This window comes from Scleropages formosus, chromosome 21, assembly GCF_900964775.1.
Source record: "Scleropages formosus chromosome 21, fSclFor1.1, whole genome shotgun sequence".
Classification (NCBI taxonomy): Eukaryota; Metazoa; Chordata; class Actinopteri; order Osteoglossiformes; family Osteoglossidae; genus Scleropages; species Scleropages formosus.
Window position 1 is genome coordinate 10668943 of NC_041826.1, and position 21072 is coordinate 10690014.

General features: G+C 44.5%; 1 protein-coding gene across 3 annotated transcripts in view; it reads left to right on the top strand.

Annotated features, from left to right (window-relative positions):
* The first annotated feature begins 252 nt into the window (after nt 1–252).
* kif1ca (kinesin family member 1C, a) overlaps nt 253–21072 on the top strand; it is a 32488-nt gene continuing 11668 nt past the window's right edge. Inside the window, exons 1-8 of one of the 3 annotated variants that reach the window (XM_018729013.2) lie at nt 253–895; nt 12846–12950; nt 13206–13255; nt 13569–13731; nt 19845–19921; nt 20092–20271; nt 20574–20639; nt 20861–21039. In XM_018729013.2, the coding sequence (XP_018584529.1) occupies nt 13626–13731; nt 19845–19921; nt 20092–20271; nt 20574–20639; nt 20861–21039 (608 nt within the window). In that variant the 5' untranslated portion in view covers nt 253–895; nt 12846–12950; nt 13206–13255; nt 13569–13625. Of the gene's footprint in view, nt 896–12845; nt 12951–12976; nt 13256–13568; nt 13732–19844; nt 19922–20091; nt 20272–20573; nt 20640–20860; nt 21040–21072 lie in introns of those variants that run through there. The other 2 variants (XM_018729012.2, XM_018729014.2) reach the window with 2 other exon arrangements.

The following is a 21072-nucleotide window of genomic DNA, read 5'->3' on the forward strand; positions in this document are numbered from 1 at the left end:
AAAAAAAAAAAAAAAAGGTACTACAAGAGATGGGATTCAAACCTGGCTTCAAGTGCAAGGCGACTGTTTTAAGTACTATGCAAATACTGCCCATTTATATTAATGCACAGTGCACTCGCATGCACTTGAACCAGGACCCTTATAGTGCCTGACTGAACCGTACTGGCCCTTTAAAAAAAAAAAAAAAAAAAGGGCCCCGGGTGAGCTCGCCCGGCGCCAACGTCACGCGGGAGACGGCGGCCGGCTTGCGCCGCCGGGATTGCGTGGGGGGGGGCCCGCGAGCAAGGACCGCGGCGGCCGGCAGCTGCTCTCTTAGTAATACTTTCTTTTTAGTTTTTTCCTCCCCCCCCCCCTTTCCTTTCATATTTAAAACTAGTGAAATCACTTGTCGGGATGTGAAGTTTCCCCTTTCTGCCGATGGAGTGGAGTTCACCGCGCGTGTCCGTTCATGAAAGATTTAAAACTTTTTCCGTCTCTCCCGTGCGCGAGAGTCCGTCCGCCTGTCCGTCGTCAGCCCGGCCGGCCGCCTGCCTCCTCTCCTGCCCGGCCCGTGGGGCTTTTGTCCCCACGCTTTCACTGCTTTAGTTCAACTGTCTATCTCTGCCCGGACTTTTTGACGGAGTTGTGCGCTTTTTTTTAAACTAAGTCTCCCGCAGCTGTGTTTTGTCTAGTGATTCGAGAAGACCCAGCGAGCGAGCCAGCGCCCCACCAAACTTTTCTCCCGCCGGGAGAGACGCGGATTTCAGCCGAAGGAGCAGGAGAGGCCCGGGGATCCCGTGCGGAAGCATCCCTTCAGTTTTAATAAATCCGTGTAAGCGCTCCGGGCAGGGCCGAAGGATATGTGGAGGGGCAGAGCCGGCTGTAGGAGCGGCGCAGAGTCCCGCTGAAGGAAGAGGTGAGTCCGCGAGGAGGGGATTTTTAGGCCTTTGTTTGCGCAAGTTAACTAACCAATCACAGAACGGCCTAATTAAAGTAGTGACTTATTAGCCAGGCCAACAACTCATTAAGCAGCCGGTGAACTAATTAACACATTTATTAATTATCTCATTAACGAATCTGCCTGCCTCATAACTCAGTTCCTTCGTTTTTTAGTGCCATGGCATGGACACGAACCGAATGTGAGGTTTCCCTCCCCCCCCCATTTAAAAATTTGTATTATTAGGCTATTGTTACCCGAGACCATAGGGGGCGTACTGGTTAATAGTGTGTCACCTTCCTATCTGATGTACCTGGGTTACAATCCTGCTGTAGTAGCCTCGAACAAGGTACTCACCTCTGTGTAGCTGATAAGAAATACTCCTCCTTTATAAATCAGTGTAAAGTTACTTTGTGTCCCACCAAAGGAGTGAGCTATATAGACCGAGGTTGTTGTTGTTATTATTGCTACCATTGTTATGACATTAAAGTTGGGTTTTAGTGCTTTAATGACCCAGGTGAGGTGTGCATTAGATATATGATATAGTGAGCTCTGAACCCTTGCCATAACCTGAGCCACAAACTTGCGTGGGGCAGGCTGTTGGATTGTAGTCCAGACTGTCGTGTGCCACCAGGAAACTGAGTGACAGCGGTCTCCGTAGGTGGTTTCTCAAAAAAACGTGTTCAGAATTGGGCAACTTCTGTTGGACACCAAAGCTTTCCCCATGTTTGTGTGTGTGTGTGTGTGTGTGTGTGTGTGTGTGTGTGTATGTCTGTGGAGGATTGCCCTGGAAGAGGCTGGGGGATGGTGTCTATCTTTAGCAGAAGGAGAGGCTGGAGGTATGTGGTGCGGTCAAGGGGGTTCACAAAGAGGCCTGACACAAGACCCTCTGGCTCGATTTGTGACAGCTGGCAAGATGGCTGGAAGCTGGACAAAAAAGGCCCTCAATTATCTCCTCCTGTGTGGACACATTGCTGTATTCTGTCCCTCTCTGTCTGTCTCTCTTTTTCTGCACCATATTTTCCTGATATTACATATTTTCTGTAGCTTCAGCACATGACTGAGTTAAATTTGAGGGCTGGCCTGACAGAACAAAGCTTTTAAGGGCATGGACTGCTGAGCTGAAAGTGCCTGGTTTGATCCCCAACTGCATCCCTCCTTCTATAATACCCTTGATCAAGGTACTTACCCTGAACTGCTGCAGTAAAAATTGCCCAGCTGAATAAAAGGGTCAAGTACTGTGAGTCATTTGATTAAACGATTGAAAATACTAAGGAAGACAGTTGTATTTATTGTTAAACTCATTTTTGTTTCCGCTCTTTGGTGATGCTGACAGTTTGCCCACAGTGTGAATTCTGTGAGTGTTACATGTCTACATTGTGTAGTTTTAATAGTGTCTGTAGAGCTCCTCAAACCTGTCAACACTGAAGCAGCATTCCAAAGTCCACCCCACCCGACTGTCTTCCAAAGGGACAGAAATCAGAGGAACAGGAAAACATGAGTCTTGGTGCCTTTTTTCCATCTAACACAAAAGTGCCACACAATGGCCGACCTTCCTTCAAAATACCAAGCAGTTATGGGTTCGGGGAAGGCCCTGCTGCAGATTTGTGTGTGTGTGTGTGTGTGTGTGTGTGTGTGTGTGTGTGTGGGGGGGGGAGTGAGAGCATTCACAAGCACTGTATGCACAGGTAGGGAAATTTTTTTCATAAAAAGCCACACTTGGTTTTGGAAACAAAACAGGAATTTTGTATTATGGGGTGATCTCCAGGAAGCGACTGGGTTTGTTCTGTCGTACACTTGTCGGCTGATCTGCGCTGTTGTCGGCATAACAAGGGCCGGTCGCGAGTGTGTCTTTTGAACTCTATGACAGATGCATGGCGACTCTGTGGCCTCATGTCAGGTGTTATGAAACTGACTCTAGGGACAAGAGCCCCTCTACCCCCCCGGTTTTAAATGTAGTACCATATAAGGGCCCTGGGGCCCGTGTGAAGGGCAGATGAGCCTACATTGAGTTATGTTGGGGGTGTGTGTCCATGTATGTATGCGCTGCACTCATACACATTTGTCTAAGTGAACATCTTTCATCTCATGTGTTTCTCTGATCAACCCGGAACTGTTCCCTATTACAGCATGACGAGCTATCTGTGTAAATACCTGTAAGCAAACAAACAGAGCTCTGCAGTGAGATGACCTTCAGCAGAGTTAGTTGTCTCATGATCCAGTGAAGGTGGGGCCACCAAACAATCAAAAGTCACCTCTAATATCTGGATTTCTGTGACTACTTGCTGACTGACTGTGATCTGCTGATATCGGTGGGAAATATTCATCCTTTGAGCTCCCTTGGAGATGCTTTGAAATAAAGACAGTTTCAGGTCCACCAAAAACATCAGTGCATTGACCGAAAGTAAGGGACATACGTTTCATCTTGAATATGGAGGAAAGAATCGGATCATGAAAAGCACATATTTTAGAGTTTCAGTCTGAGTGTTCTTATCTTAAAGAGGTATTGATCAACAGTTCAGTCAGGTCAATGAGAAGCAAAGGTAATACTCGCCAGCTATCTGCTCATCTTCCTGATTTTATACATTCTGTATGAAATAGAGAACCAAGGAATTCCACGAATATGCACAAAATCAAAGCTACAGGGTTTTTACACCTCTGGCTGACCCTTTTTTTTAAACAATTCCATCTGTCCATTTGGTGGTTCTACACTGTAGTTTGTGTGTGCTCTACTGGTTGTTGATTTTCATATAAAGACTTTTGTCTCATGGTCTAGAGGTAGTGAAATGTGTTGGAGAAGACATCAATTTAACACTCTAATATGTATAGATCTAATAAACTTGCAGGGTCACAGTAAGCAAAGAGTGATTACTTATCTTGCTGTTCTGTTCAGTCATTTGGATTTAGGATATAGTATACAGTCAACAATAATAGTCTTTTCTAATATTTCTTTAGTTAATAGGGAGACAGACAGTAGCAGACAAAATATTTGTCTCATTTATGCATTTATCAGATGCATTTTTCCAAAGCGACATAGAACTCTGTAAACAAAAAGGTGTGTAACCAACAGGTGAACATCTTCATGTGAAGACAGGACATGAGATATATAACTAAGACTGAAATACAGAGGTGATTGTGACAGATGGTGTGATGCAAACTCATGGAGCTGTTAGAAGATTAGGAGAGGAGTTTCTCAGAAAGAAAGCTTAAAGGGATTCAGCAGCTCCAAGGGACAGAGGGAGCTCATTCCACTACATATGAGCACAACTGAGAACCTGTAGACTTAGTTTGTGGACCTCCCATGAGTGGACTTTTGAAATGTATACATTGTGTTGTAGGCATACACCAAAGGAAAACTTCTATTGCATTATGTTGGCATTAGATGACTCTTCACACTGATGTTAGGGTTAATCCAATCATGCCTGAAGGTATGTGTCCCATTTTCCCTTTTGATGCAAACATAAGCTACAGCAGCTTTTCAGATGTTGCTGGGGTTGTCAGAGAGAACATTCATTTCAGCTTGCCGATTGGTCGCAAGTCATCCAACCAATGTGAACAACCGCTCGTCCCGAGTGGGGTCGTGGCATCCCAGAGCCTTACCTGGCAACACAGGGTGCAAGGCCGAATGGGGAGGGGACACACCCTGGATGGGCACCAGTCTGCCGCAAGGCTCCCCAAGCAGGGCTCGAACCCCACACCCAACAGACAGCAGGCTCTGGCCAATTCTGCCATGCCAGCCCCCCCAAGTCAGCCTACATTAAGAAAAATAATTGGATTTGGATTTGCACTTCTTTGTTACCTTGCTGATTCACTTTCAGCAATTTGTCACTATACTGCCCTCCTTCCCAAATTTGAACACGATTTGTGATTCCATGGCTGATCTCATGGACATGCATCATTTCTGATATTAGATATTGATGAAATTATTGCAGCTGAGACAATCGCTACATCACACCTCCACAGTGAACCTTTAAGCTAAGATCTGAAGATGTTTGCACTAATCATTTACGTATCACTTGACTTTTTTTTAAGGCCATGGTCTTGGAGGTTACGTCACCCAGTGGGGTCACAAGTTTTTATTTTACTGTTGATTTTGCCATCTTTGTTTTCTAGTTGATAACGTGATCCTCTTATCACATGCAAAGCCGTGAGACTGAGCAGCCTCTCTCCTGCAGAGGCATATGGGTAATTTCCCCTCAAACTCCATGTTGAAACGTTACTGGGGCCCCTTGTTTTTACTGTGCAGGATTTCTGCTGAAATCAGATCCCTTGTCTGTGGTGGCATGTCTGACCGTAAGTCACAAGTGGTGACAATTAAATATTTATCTTCTGCCTTGAAACGATGCGGTGAAATCAAGAATATTTGTCTGTTTTTTTTATTCCCTATTTGTTTAATTAAACGAAGTTATAGCAATAAAGTGGTCTTCCTCATATTAATTTTTTTCAGCAGTTAATTTTTCCTGAAAGTCAGCATGCAAAACTGAAGCATGACTGATGCACTGGAATGTCTTTAAGTGAAAAATCACATTACAGGCTGAGACACACTCACTGCTTTCCTTATGTTTTCAGCCTTTGAGTGTCTCTCTCAGTCCTGCAGCCGCGTATAAATAGTGCAGGAGGCTGTTGGCGTTCCACAATATTTTGTTAGTTGTCTTGGATACGTACTTCACCGAGTCCCTCCGATAGTCCAGGAAAACAAGGACAGTGATATCCACCAGGCTCATATCTTCATACAGCACAATGTGTTTTTTACAGTATGTTCATGGAGCCCACACTTTGGAGGGGTTTACCAGGTTTACCAGGGCTTGTCCAGTGGAGGAACAGGGTTTAACGAGAATGAACAAGGCAGTACTGCAGAGGCTTTGACACCAGTGCAGTGTTCACAGGCTTTAGCGACAAAACCAGGAAACCCAAATTACACCCTGGAAAGTTCTTTGTAGTGCCGTGTGTCTGTGTGTGTCTGTGTACAGGGCAAAGGAATTTGCTCTCTGCCTATCTGTGACTCCGTCTTTTTGGAACGCAGTAGGAACGGACAGCAGATGGGGGTCTATTACAGGGTGAGCATACTTTAATTACAGGTTTGCATTCCAGTGGTTGGACGCAGATGCGAGTGCTCCCGGCCTTCCCGGTTCCCAGACATCCTCTCCCTTGTGGTGGAGCACGCGCAGCTGTGACGCCACAGAGATTGAATGACTGTTCACTTGCTGGGGCTCCGTGATTCAGCTGCTGCGACTGGTTGAGATGATCAGGTGCTGTGTCCGCACTGTCACCTATGTTAGATATGACTGTCCTACGTGAATGATAAACGGCAGAGGCTGTAATCATCTCTTTTTTTCTAGGGAGCACTCAGAAGTTGTCCATGTGGTTAAGCATGGATTTGTCACCTATCAGCGTAAAGTGCGATTTTAGACTAAACTGACTGCTTTTCACAGCTGGAACCACAAGGAGTTTCAGTAACCCTTTCCACAGCACAGTTTAGTGCCTTCACATACAGTCAGACAGTAGGTGGCATACTGGTTAGAGTCGTTACTTTACACATGAATGGCCCCGCTCTAAATCCTTCTTGCTGTAGTATCTTTGAAGAAGGTACTTACTCTTGTTTCAGTAACACCCTGCTGTATAAATGGGTAAATCACTGTAAATAGCTTGGTGTACACACCTCAACTATAAGTTGCTTTGGAGAGAAGTGTTAGCTAAATGAGTAAAAAAAAAAAAAAATGAATGAATAGCACCTGGAGAAGGTCTGAGCTAGTTAATACAGTGCTGACATGCGGTACGTCTCTCACAGTCCAGTGCTCCACACCCTCCAGTTGACTCATTCTGTGAAGTTGAAAGTGTTTTCAGAGGTGGCTGTTCCTCTCGAGAGAACCTCGGTGCACAAGATATCCTGACCTGCGTGAAGAAGTTGCTGTTGCCTGTGTGGTTTTCTTTTTCTTTTTTTTTTTAGCTGAGTTCTACTCTGACCCTCCTGTGGCCATGACACCCAGTTTACATGAGTTTTTACTCGTAATGCTGTATTCTCTGAGCCCTCATTAAGATTTAGAAGTCACCACATACCTTTCTTGTTTTGGGGTTTTGTTCAATTATTTGCATTTAGGATTTAGTATATAGTCAACAATAATGATCTTTTCTAATATTTCCTTGTTAATAGAGACAATATCTAGTGTAAGTTGGCAAGTCCATGCTGTTACTTTCAGAAACTCCAAGTAAAAACTTCCACTCTTCTCTGACAGCCCAGACAGAGAGCTGAGTCGTCCATGTGTCTGTGTGTGGTTAGCTTTGAACAAAGAAACTCCAGGAAGTGTTCCAGGTTTGACTTGTGGAGGAATCATGGCAAGAACAATGTGTTAAGGGACTGGCCCATGCTGCAGCTGTTCCACCCTTCCCAAAGCACGGTGACCTGGAGTTCCGTTCTGTGTTATCAAGGCTCACCTCTTGCGGATCTGTAAATGTTTCATCTCACCACTCTGTTTGCATCTTCTTTTTTGATTGTCTGGCTTCTTTGAAATGTTTTTCACTTACATTTAAGGACAGTAAATTTTACCAGTTATGGTAAAAACAGCTACAATGATTCCTTGGATTTTTTGATAAGTGGCAGTAGCTTAAACACAGTGCTAGAAAGGGTAGTACATGCAAAGCCTTTTATTCTGGGAATCTGATAAAGTCTTGGGGATGGGGTTCACCCAACCGTGAATAAACCTTTAACACAAAGTTTTAGATTTGTCTCCGTAATTTTTTTTGTTAAACCACAACCAAAATGCCTTTTTTGCTGATGTCATGGAGCACAGGCTGATTAGTCTTACATACTTGGCAAGGATATGTATTTCAATGCTATGATCCACACCTGAAGTTCTGTCTGTAATAAAATGTTTAAATTTCTTGCACTTGAAAAAATGTACATTTAATTTGCATGCCAGTGCAGTGTAATTGTGCACTGTGTAGACACCTTTCTGGAACATACTAGTCCATAATAAGTTATACGTATGAAATGCTGTAACCTTTGACTTTGAGCAATTTTTTGGTGTGCTGTCTCTCTACCTGTGTGTTGCTGTTTGTAAAACAAAAAAATGGTAGAAAAAGTAGTCGGGCATATCTGTGGCTTTTTGTAAACACCAGCCCTCCTTTGACATAGTTCCTTTTCCACTTTTTAGTGTATTGGCTGGAGCTGGGAGGAGGTGAAGGGCTGCTGCCAAGGAGTCAAATGGGCACAGAGATTTGCAGGGTGGGGGGTTGGGTAGGGAAAACAGACGTCTCGGCTTACGTCTGGCATGCTTACATCATCAGTAAGGCATTGCAGAACTCGTGATAAGTGTTACACACATGCTGCAATCCGCAGGGGCAAGAACATGTTATGCAGGTGGCATTGTAGTTAGAGGCATCACAAAGTTCTTGCAGGACATGATTGTAGTTCTTTTGATCAAGGTACTTACCCTGAATTTATACAGTAAAATTTCCCAGCTGTACAAATGGGTAGATCTGTGTAAGTAGTACTACATACTGAGTAGTTCTGGAGAAAAGTGTCAGCTAAATGAATCAATGAATAATAATAATAATTACAAGTGGTCCCTGACTTACAATGGAGTTACGTTCCGCGAAACCTATCGTAAGTCAAAAGTATCGTAAGTCGAAAATGCATTTAATACACACCTCTGCGTGACAGACTGGGAGATGTCTATCGCTTGCCCGGGAAAAATTCAAAATTCAAAGTATGGTTTCTACTGAATGTCTGTCATCTGCTCACCACCGTAAAGTTGAAAAAGTCGTAAGTCGAACCATGGTAAGTCGGGGACCACCTGCAGTAGTAATAATTTGTAAATCTCGCAATCATTGTCGATGTGTATAATGGGTAGAACCTCTCGTTTGTGGGGACAGAGCGGCTTGCTGTTAGTGATGTATGATTGGATCCAGGCTGTGCGCTGAGTGAACAGGCAATCCATCCTGGCTGCTTTGAGCCAGTGGAGGGGGGAGCATGATGACGAGACTGGTCACCCCATGCTGCTCGGAGTACGCTGTGCTCCTGGAGGCCCAATTTGCCCCAGCAAGCAAAAAATACGTGTGCTATGTGAACTATGTTGGGCGGAACAGGGATCTGGGTATGTTTGAGAGGGCCAAGGCAGGGTGAGATGTGTGTTTGTGTGCCTACGGTCAAGGTCCGTCTAGATCGAGATCGGTGCCTGCTTGGTCAATAATTGCTCGAGTTTTGTCATTTTGTGTGACTATGAAACATTTACTTTTCCCTGCCTTAGAAGTAATTGGCATTTCAGAGTCCAGATTCACTGTGTGTGTATCCAACTCTGAAGGCTAACATACATTTAAGTTTGCAAAACAAAGAATTAATGGTTTTTTAGAGACACACAGAGGGCTGAGGATGGTTCAGATAAGAATCGGGTTTGGTTCCATTAGAGACATGGGAGACTTTCATTTACATTCAGTTTAAATTTTCTTTTCAGATTTGCTAGGAGGTTGATATACCAAAGTGTTTCTGCATCAACAAGTTTCTTTTCTTTTCTTTTTTTTTTCTAAATACTTCATTTAGCTTGTTCCAGTGATAGCATTTGCCTTTGTATTTTTTTTGGAAATTTTGTATGAAAAATACTGTCTTGAACAGATGAACATTATTTGATTACTGTTACAATGATGTCATGGATAATATCACATCATTGGGCAGTAGGTGGTGCAGTAGTAAAGGGTATATACTGTATCTCCTTGTATCCCCAGAATGGTCCTGCTGTTGTGCCTGTAATCAAGGTGCTGAGCCTGGATTTCTTTTTTCATTTAAAATATTAATCTGGCAAGATGATTAAAATTAGGAAGAAGGAACCAGAACAGTGTGACTAACCTGGTCTAAGATCATATGGTTGTAGCTAACTATAATTACATGTCTGCCCATAGCCATGAATATGCAGCTGGCAAAGTGTGTTGTTTGTCTGCATATGTGACGTATTTCTTTGTGTAGATGTGAAAGATGTCTGTTTAAGCCTTGTCTCTCTGTGCTGTTATTATTCCATTGGAATGTGTTTTTTCAGTGAGTGTTTTTAACTGAATTTTACAGACCGTGTGTCTCTGTGTGTGTGTGCACACGCGCTCACACTCTGACCTCAGTACAGTGGGGATTAGTCCTTGTGTTTCATGGCACTTTGTCTGTTCATGGCACCGACCTCCTTCCGGGTTCCGCGCCTGCTTGTCGGAAGCACCTGTCTTGGGTGCAGGTACATTTCTGCCCAATGTCAGTCATTTCGGGAGGGAGAGGTGTGGCTTCATCGCCACATGGGGGGATTAAAGAGATGGTGTACGATGAGGGCAGGCCTGCACTCCAGGCTGAGGTTTGAACTGTGCCTGTGCCCTTCACCAGGTTTCTGAATGAACAAACACATTGTGGTGGTTGATTTTTCTTTCATCCTAAATGAACTTGTCTTTGTCTTTGCCTTTGGCTGGTGTGTCCTCTCTTTATCTGTTTATATAACTGTTCATTGAACCAGTAATACTGGAAGTACCTGAAGAACCTTAAGCATTTGTCTCAATCTGTGGAAGTGCGACGCGGGTGCGTCTGGCTGCTAACATACTACCCAGTTGCAAATAATGGACAGTTACAGTAGAGTGTACACTCAAAATATGGAGGTTCTCAAGATGTCAGTGCTGAGACGTGGAATGCCATGGGTGTGTGTGATGTGGGCTGAGGGTGTGTGTGACATGCTTCAGGAACTCCAGCAATATGCCGAGTGGAAACCATGCTGCTTTTCCTGTCCACAATGTGCTAACAGGTCTAAAAGCAACTGTTTCTGCATTTGGTGGGCAGGTCTTATTTTGGGTGTAAGTCATTACGGCTCTCCATCTGTGTGTGTGTGTCTGTAAATGTCGCTGCGCACACACACGGCTGTTACAGGACTGGACATAATGCCTACGGCCAACAAAAGGAAAAGAATAAAATTCACTTTTACTTTCCTCACCAAGACTGGACTTCCTCATAGCACTGAGCAAGGAGGAACAGATACGTTTCAAGGGTCAGGAAATCCTTTTTGTCCAAGAATGCCTTTTGGGGCTCCACAGGGGTGTCCCATCGAAGAGAATGTGGACACCATGTTCTTGTGGCTCTGCGAGTGCTGAGACCAGAGCCGAGAGTAGACTTGAGTCCACGTTGCAGGGCAGCACATTGCAAATTCAGCATCATGCTGAGAGGAGCGCCATTTAAACAAGCCATGTAGCTCATGGTTTCAACCATGGGTTTGAGTCTCATACCTCTGATTCTTACCCATGTTTTGTAGCTGGGGCTGTTTATCCATTTGCAAGAGACCTGTTTTTTATTTACTGAGCAGCAGGTGGTGTAGCGGTTAGGGTTACTGCTTTGCAAGTAAAAGACCCAGATATGAATCTCACCTCCTGCTGTAGTAACGTTGATCAAGAAGTATTTGCACTGAATTGATACAGTGAGAATTACCCAGTGATATAAATGAGTAAATCAGTGTAAGGAGGTATATAATACTAGCATTACAAGTCACCTTGGAGAAAATCATCATATAATTGAATAAATAATAATAATTTTGAAACACATTTTGAAAGTGTTTCCAGTTGCAGTGCCATGCTGTCTTGGTCTCGAGTTTCCTGCAACCCTTTACACATCACCAGTCTAACCCAAGGTGTCCCACCGCTGCAGAGGCACATTTCATTGAATCCCTTTGTTTCTATACTGGGATATGTGACAGGGTCATGTGCTGAAGTCATCTTACACAGCAGATACAGTGTGCAGAGAAGTCTGTGGCATAAGATGCAGTGAACACTGCCAGCTTGCACACTTCCCTACGTGGAGCACCTCCCATGTTGCCATGGCAACAGGAACTTTTTTTTTTCCTGTAATGACCTCCTCACTTGCTCTTTCCTCATCTTCTTTTTCTGCTATCTCTCTCTCTCTTTCTCTCTCTCTCTCTGTGTGGACACACAATCCTCCCGTTGTCAACTTGTGAGGACTGTGCAGCTACCCGCTTTGCATTGTGGGTCGGTTGCTCTATAGACAGTGGCTGCTCTTTTCCCCATCGTGCCACCATCTGCCAGACGGATGTTGTTGGAGGTCGGGGGTGGAAAGCGAGGGGGGCAGTTTGAAGTTTTGGAGTCACTTCTGCTGACTGCAAGAAGTGATGTCCTGCCAGGTGTGCTACCCTTTCAATGAGCGATGAGACAGTAACATAACAACTAAGTAAGATGGTAAAGTCAGAGCCTGGGACTCCTGGGAGCCATTGGCTGAGGATCCAGAAGTGTGTGCTGAAAGAAAGCTCTCACCTCTCAATAATGTTTCCACTGTTCTGGTCAGCTGGGGTGACCCAATGACACAGCAGGTAGCACTGGTGCCTCACAGCTCTTGGACTGTGGTTTTGGACATGGGTTTGAGTCTGGCTCAGTGTCCGTGGAGTTTCCACGTTCATTTGTGTTTCTTCCCGCAGTTCAAAGATATCTTTTTAAGATGGATTGTTGACTGTGATATGCCCATTATGTATAGGGGTGATGTGTGTGTGATTGGCCTGTGTCAGACTGGTGGCCCTCATACCATGTGCTTATAGGATAGGCACTAGATCACTACATCCCTGCATTGAGCAAGTGGTTATTGGTAATGGATGGATGAAAATAACTGTCAGTAGAATCTGTTTAACATCATGCCAAAACAGTATAAAACTTTCTAATAAAATTATAATTTAATTAAATAAATATAATTTAGTTTAATAAAGTATACCTGTGAATATATGGATGTAGAAAAAAATTCTTACAGACATTTGCACATATAGGTGATTTAAGGATATTAATCTGTACCGTCTTCTTGAGTCGGCCTGTTGTGACATCTCAGGAAGTTCCATCTGATGCCGTTCTTCATGATGGTGAAAGCAGGACGTAGCATGAAATGTTCACACTCATTTCCACATTTATGTGTCTGTGTGTTACACAGTTCTTCTCCTCTGTTCCTGGGACCTTCAACCCTGACCACAGAGAGCTCTAATCCCATTGGATCTGTGTGGTGATCTTAACACTGTTTTCTGGAGGACTGCTCACAGTTAAGCCAGTTATTTTCCTCTGGTGACCAGTATATGAATTTATTGTGAAGGATTGGCCTCATTCACAAGCTCTAATCATTTACTAATGCCTGTTATTTTTGCTTTCACTTTTTGGCAGCAATTAAACAGTGTCTAATTCTACTGAAAGCAGGGAATTATATAGTGTGCAAAAATGACTGGACTGGAGAGCTCAGGTTCTCCGGCACCTGGGTTCAAAGCTCCTTTTCATTCCCCATGTTCTGTTTAACTGACAGGAATTCATCTCAGGGGATAGAGTGAACCACTCCTGTACTCACTGTAAATAGTAAGTGTACATTTGTGTTGTAAGTAGGGAAATTGAGACTTTAGGCTTCTGGACAGGTTGTGCTGCGCTAATTCAACTTCACACATTGAAAAACTGCTCACTGGAAATTCAGAACACCTGATCTCTCTAAATAGTATGTTCATGTTAGACTGAGGACAGCTCGGGATCCCCAGGTCATTATACATCCCAGCCGTAACTGACTAAATTAGTGTCCAGAGTAGCTGGGTTCTCTTGCTGTTCTTTGAGCATTGTGGTATATTTGTTGGGTGGGACAGTAAAATACAGAAATGACCTTCTTTCCCTGCTCACACAGGCCTCACGCCTCCTCGGGGTTTCTGCCAAACACCCTGTTGCTGAACCTACGACCAAGATGACGGGCGCCTCGGTGAAGGTGGCAGTGAGGGTGCGGCCCTTCAACTCTCGCGAAGTCAGTCGAGGTGCCAAATGTGTTATTCAGATGCAGGATAACTCTACCTGTGAGTAACGGCTCTTCTCATTGACTCTCGTAATAAGGAATGTGTTCTTTCACTAGTCACAGAAATCGTCCTTTCTGGAACTGTCCTCTGAATTTACATTATAGATAAATGAAATTTCAGTGGAAAAGAGGGCGCAGAATTATTTAGAATCTGTTATTTTCAGCAGGCCTCCCCCTTGCTACCTGCATGTAGGAGAGGAAGAGGGTGTGCTACACACTGCAGGTCACATGGTGACACAGCAGGGGAGCCATACTATGAGTTTAGGAAAAGTGTCGGTGTTAATGTGGGCAGTTCAAGGTCAAGTGCAGAGGTAGTTCACCCAGCCACAGTTACTACACTGTCACTTTGGACCTAGGACCAAGTCCTCGCTTGAGAATGCAGACCTTTATGGCCTGATTGAGTGGTGTTTTTTTAAAGTTCACCTCACAGTGAACCCTCTTTCCACGTTTGTTTGGAACATTATTCAAGGAATCCTTTTTACGATGTTTACTTACTTGTCCTGCCTTATTCCCCTTTACCTATGTTTGTGTGTGTGTGTGTGGTATGTGACCCCACAGATGAACACTGGAGAACACTGACCAATAAAGCAGCACAGCATGTAGTCAAGGGCTTTGTTTATATATCTGAGAGAGTCCCCTCTGTACATCACTACAGCTCTTAAGATTTATCACATTTTGTTTTTTTCTTTTTATCTTATTCCACCAGCGCCCCCCATCAGACTTCCTTTAAACCCAGTTCAGAGTTATTTTCAAAGTCAGCCCACCGTTGAAAGCAAAAACTGAGGCAAAGCCAGTAGGAGTAGCACAAGTGTGCTTGTTTGGTGTCCCAGAATGCAATGCACCAGCTGTTCCACATCACAGTTTAGCCAGGGGTCTTGTGATAATGTTTGAACTTAGTGATCCCCTGCAGTTGGATGATGGCTGCCCCAACAGCATCAGTACTGTGTTTTCATGTTTTTTCTTAATTTTTTAGTTGTTTTCTTGTTCAGCAGTCCCACCGTCCTGCCCATCCCCCACTGCTTTAGGAGAACTGGACACTCACACATGTAGTAGATTAGGTGGGACCAACAGATGATGTGCCCCTGTGGGCTGCAGTGTAAAATAACAGCCTGTGGGGTTTTGGATACACAGAGAAGAAATGCCCGATGGGTGATGTTTCTTGGGTGCACAGAAAGAAATGTCCGATTAAGTTTAGATGTGTTTCTGGGCACTGTGGAGATTTTTTTTTTTTAAAAAAAACTCCAATTAAAAATAGAAAGACTATACAAATACACCATTTAACATTTGCAAATAAAACAACCACAACACCAACACGCAACTCAATATACTCAAAAGACAAGATCATACGAACAACATTCAATAATCAAAAAAACAAACATTAAACACCAGTTCAAACATCAGATACCAATCATGACAGCTTTGCTTCAATGCATCACAGTCATTTTCTGACTACTAGAAATTCTGCAAGTGATACATTCAAAAGCTCAACATTCACAGTATCAGTACTCCAAGAAATCATCAGACTCCAGTAAAGTAATCATGACTTTCAGTATCTGCCATGAATATCATATATTAAAATCACACTATAAAGAAAAACAAAATGTAATACAACAGTAAATCATTATCAATAAACACCACCTTAAAAAAGTATTAAACATCAACAATACTAAAATTCAACTAAAATCACATATTAAACAAGCTTTCCAAGCACTATTCCCCCTCCTCCCTGGTTCCCAGGTGTGACCCCTCACTTGAACCTGAAAAACTGAACTTAGGAGGGGACCTAGGACAAATAAATAACCACCAAACCTGAAAGATCTGGTCCCAGTGGAGAGAGGCAGTAATCTTGGGGCAATGTTGTACAATGCTATGTTCACTTTACCCAGGGGTGGTAAAGTATTTTACCACATATTGCAGTAAGGCACTTCACACACACACTGTCAGAAACTGCTTGTCCCAAGCAGGGTTGCGACAAACTGGACCCTAACCCAGCAACACAGCGCAAGGCTGGAGGGGGAGAGGACACACCCAGGACGGGACACCAGTCCATTGCAAGGCACCCCAAGCAGGACTCAAACCCTAACCCCAGACCTACCACACAGCAGGACTGGGTCAAACCCACTGTGCCCCCGTGCCCCCATTCCCCCTTCCAGTAAAGCACTTGAATTGTTGAATTGGTGGCTGAAGCAGGACTCCAGAAGGGTCTCTGTCCCCAACGTGTTCATCATGTCCACCAAGCGGTGTAGGAGTACTACAGGGTGTCACATGGACCCCTCTCACATTTACATACTGCTGATAAAGGGCTTCTTCTCCATTGTACCCTTCACTACCACACAGCATGCATGTGTACACACACGCACACACATTCAAGTGGCCCATTCAGTTAGGCTTGCAGCCATAGTCTATGAGTTTAATCTCGGTAAGAAAATATTAAAGGAGTGGATGAGAAGAGTTAAAATGGAAAAGCAAGAGAGGAAGGTTTGGAAGGTTTTTTGGCCTGTTTATGTTCGCTACTTTCTGCACGCTCGCTGACTGCAGGTCACACCCTACTCTCTTCTCATCGTTTTATTCTCTTTTCCTCTCCCTCTACGTTTCTGCCCAGTGGCCAGTGGGACAAAGTGAAGACCTGACACTCTATCTGGGTGTCTCCCCCCTAAGTGAACAAAAAGGCTCACAGGACAAAGCTCTCTGATGGTTTCACACTTGGCCGTTTCTCACGTTGGACACAATGGGCTGTAAAAACAGAGCTGAAAGCTCACACCCCTGTGGCCTCACTCGACTGTGCCGTGTTTTGAGGGAGGACGATTGAAGAAGAGCTGCTTAGACTCTGTCTCCTGCCGAGTCCCAGGTTTTGTAGTACAATGGAGGCAAATGGGTAGCCCCCCCTCCCCTCCCCCAGTGTGATATGTGGAGACTTTGTGCTCCTGGCTCTCTGTCAATGGTCCCTGGTTCTTGACACTGATCCAACCTAAACAGCTTACGTTTTTACTGTTATGAGTCCTGCATCACTCCATTTTGACGTCACTGGTGCCCCCCCATCTCAGAATTAGTGCCAGTTCCTTGTACCTCACCCTCCACTGCTCCAGCCTTCATGGCACTGCAGGTCTTGCTTTTTTTTTTCTTTTTTTTTTTTTTAAACAGTAGTAATTTATACAAAAAAACTGAGACCATGGCTGCGTATCTCTGTTTCAGGTGATCTTATTTGCTGTTTCTCAGGATTTTAATTCTGTTTTTGAAAGGGATAGGATCTGTGCCTGGAAGTCTGTGTCACATGCCGATCAGCCTTTCCAAGTCGTTGGATCTAGTGTGTAGTGTTTCTGCTCCCTTAAAATAATAAAGCACACATGGTGTGTGTCTAGGATGAGAAACGCTTAAAAAAAAAAAAAAACAAAATTGTTCCCTTCTTCCTGGTTTGTGGATTTTACCCAGAATGCCATCAAACTGGTAAACAGCAGGTGACTGTCATCACATGGAAGTCATGTAGACATAACAAGCAAACGCTAAACGACAGAAGAATGGCTTTGCTTGTCTTTTGTTTTCATATCCCTTGCCCAGTACAGACTCACACTACAGATCCCCTGAATCTATAAAAATGTTGCTTTACATAATGTCTCTCCTACAGTCACTTACTGTATGATTAGTTTCATGTGTTTGTGCTATTGAATGGTAGAACTGTAGTCAGTTTGATGTGAGTGATTTCACTCAGTTATTTGGGCTTTTGGTTATTAGTAGGAGAATCCCATACAGTTCCATGTTTTGTATGTCTTGGTAAGTGTGTCATCAACTGGAGTTAAACTCTACTGCATAGAAACAGTATTTCATACTCATGCCCTTAGCTGGCCTTTGATTTTTTTCTTTCATAGAGTTCCTCTGAAAAACATTTTTCTCCTTTCAGAAAATAAAATTGTTAGTTATTGGTTTGTGGGGTCACTGGGGTTCATGGAGTTGATCTCAATATGTTATTGGATGTTTGTTGTTTGGAAGATGATCTCCAGCTTGTGTGCCTCTGTATAACTCTGTGTGTGAGTGTCTGTCAGTCAGTCATTCAGTGTGCATCTCTGCCTGTGACGTAAGGAGGGAAGGGGCAGGTTTCACTAACGCTGGTGGCCAGAGAGGAGGAGGGGAGTGCTTTTATGGGGGCGTAGTACACACAGGAATTTGGGAGGTTGGTGTGTAGTGAACACACTCCCTCACATAGCCTTGTGCCTCTCCCTCCACACACTCTGTGTGAGAGTCCCTGACCTCACAGAGCCCTAAGGTCCATGTGTGTAAGGTAGCGACCCTATCTCCCCGTGCAAGGCAGCTATGTTCACACAAGTGTGTAGCAGGAGCAGAGGGTGGGAACAGCGTAGGCGCCTGCATGTTTGCATGTGTGTATCTGCATTGGAGCCAGACCCCATTGCTCTGCTGCCCCAGTGAGCAAGCAAGGGAGGGAGAGAGTCAGGCCAGCTGTGCCCCTTAACTAAAAATAGCAGGGTGCGTTCCTTCATCCCATCTCCATGAAAACAAGCCTCAACACAGCACACGTGTCCTGGGAACCATGCCACCTTGCCCCCCGTGCCCTCATATGTTCTGCATTGCGTGTCTGTAGATGCCCCCCGCTCACCCACCCATTTCCTGGGATAGGCGGCGCCGTTTCCCAGCATGCCTCGGTGCCTGCCTCCTGTTCATTCCATTGGCTGTGAACACTGTGCAGGGCCTCAGCGCAAGAGTGCAGCCAAAGTCTTTATTTAGAATTCCTCCAAATGGCTGAGCACTTTCCAGCCTCAATTCACAGCTTCCCTGCGTCAGTGGGCTGCCTGGGGAAACACATGAGACCTAAAAGGTTGTGAGTTCACATCCTGGCATGGACACAACAGTCTGGGTTTGCAAAATGGGAGAGAAAGCACATTTTGTCAGCTTTGACTTTAGAAATCTAGTAGAGGTGGGTGTTCACTTCTTCTCTATTGAATATCCCACCAGGTTTAGGATCTATACAGTAGTCCCCCTTTATCCACAGGAAATAATGTTCCAAGACCCCTAGCGGACGCCTGAAATCGTGGATATTGCCAAACCCTATACAGTATATTTTTTTTCCTGTATAGAAGAAGAAAGAAAACTAAGGACCAATGCCCAGGTCGTCATAAGCATAGATTTTTTAAATAAAGTTTTTTTTTATATTAAAAAAACACAAGCACTGTGATACCGTGACAGTCAATCTGATAACCGAGACGTTACCGAGTGACTAATGGGCAGGTCGCATATACAGTGTGGATACGCTGGACAAAGGGATGATTCACATCCTGGGTGGGACAGGGTGAAATTTCATCACGCTACTCAGAACGGCACTCAATTTAAAACTTATGAATTGCTTATCTCTGGAATTTTCTATTTAATATTTTCGGACCGCAGTTGACCACAGGTAACTGAAATCTCGGAAAGCGAACTCGCGGATAAGGGGGGGACTGCTGTATTGCGGACATAATTCAAATAAAATATATGTCTTCTTTAAAATGCAGGAACACTATTTTGCAATGTATACATCCATAACACATGAAGGAAATTCAAATTCAGTACCCCAGTCTACATTTGAATTTTTGCTACCAAAGATGCACATTGTCTGACAAATACAAATGGAAAAGGCAAGGAGTATTTCGTTGTCAAGCACATGTCCAATACAATGCATACAGTCAGAGCTGCAAAGTGAAATACAAAGAAGGAATTGGATATTAGACAAGAAATGGAAGGAGATGTTTTCCCTTTTCATTTTCTCAGCTCTAATGGCATTTTCCTGTTTTAGTGATGCTGCTGTACTTTCTGCTCATTTACATCTGAGTGGCACAGTGTGGTTCTTCAGTGAGTGCCTTCCGTTGTTACAGCTACTTCTGGCCACACCTCTATTCCAGTACTGCCCCCTTTTTTACCGATGCCCCAGCCCCCAGGAATTGCTGACAGGGTGGAAGTTGAGCACTAAAATGAAATTCTGTCTGCTGATTATGTATGAATGGTGTTTGTGGGTGATGCCATCTGGCTTTGAGGTGATGGTACATGTGGAAAACCATAAAGCTGAATAAATGAAACTGTGTGAACAGCATGTGTTCCGCATGTCGCTTATTGCTGTCCTCCTGTTCGCAGGCATCTCCAACCCTAAGCAGCCCAAAGAGATGCCCAAGAGTTTCACTTTTGACTATTCCTATTGGTCACACACCACGGTAAGACCCGCCCTTCAGTGCCAAAGTCTACTCTGCTTTTTGTGCTCTACTTGTTTGGATGGGTTCCAGACAAGACCGCTCCGATTGTATAAGCAGTTATATGCGTATGATTTGTTCATGGAGGGAAAGACATGGTGGGGGTTCTGACCGCTGTCTTCCCCCCACTGCAGCCAGAGGACCCAGGCTTCGCCTCCCAGCGGCAGGTATACCTGGACATCGGCGAGGAGATGCTGAGGCACGCCTTCGAGGGCTACAATGTCTGCATCTTTGCCTATGGACAGACAGGAGCGGGCAAGTCCTACACCATGATGGGCAAACAGGAGCCTGGGCAGCAGGGAATCATCCCCCAGGTACAGCAAGGATTTGGTTGCTAGGGTGCTCTTGCATGATGGGAAATGTAGTTCAAGCAGAGGAATGGAGTTGCGTGTGACGTGTAACATAAGAAAAAGTTTAAGAGTAGAAGAGTTGAAAGCAATGGTAAATACAGCTGTAATTATAAACCTTTAAACTCCTTTCAGTTATGCCAATTCATAAATGGAGATGCATGTTTTTTCCGTATTTCACAGTGGAATAAATCATATGCACTATAATCTATAAATGTAATTATTAAGCAGCTTGTCAAGGCCTGCTCATTTCTCGCAATCTCTCCCAGCTCTGCGAGGACTTGTTTAAGCGCACAGTGGACAACGCAAGCCCTGACCTGTCCTTCTCTGTTGAGGTGAGTACTCTTTGCCTATTGGTCAGCCATCATTCCATGCATTTCCGCACGCCTTGCATGTCTGTACGCACACTTTCTGTGCTCATTGATGTGTTGTTGTTATGAGTGTACTGCCCGCGCAAGTCTCCCAAAGGACTTCTTGCCTTGTGGTGGGCTGGACCTTGTGAGCAACGGCTAATGGTAGCACTCCCTTTGTTGCTTGGCTGTGGCTTCCCTGCAAGGTGTCCTACATGGAGATATACTGCGAGCGTGTACGGGACCTACTAAACCCCAAGAGCAAGGGGACACTCAGAGTGAGGGAGCACCCCATCATGGGACCCTACGTGGAAGACCTGTCCAAGCTGGCTGTCACCAGCTTCCATGACATTGCCGACCTTATGGACTGCGGCAATAAGGCCAGGTAGTGTGGGCTAACAATGGCAGGCAGAGCACA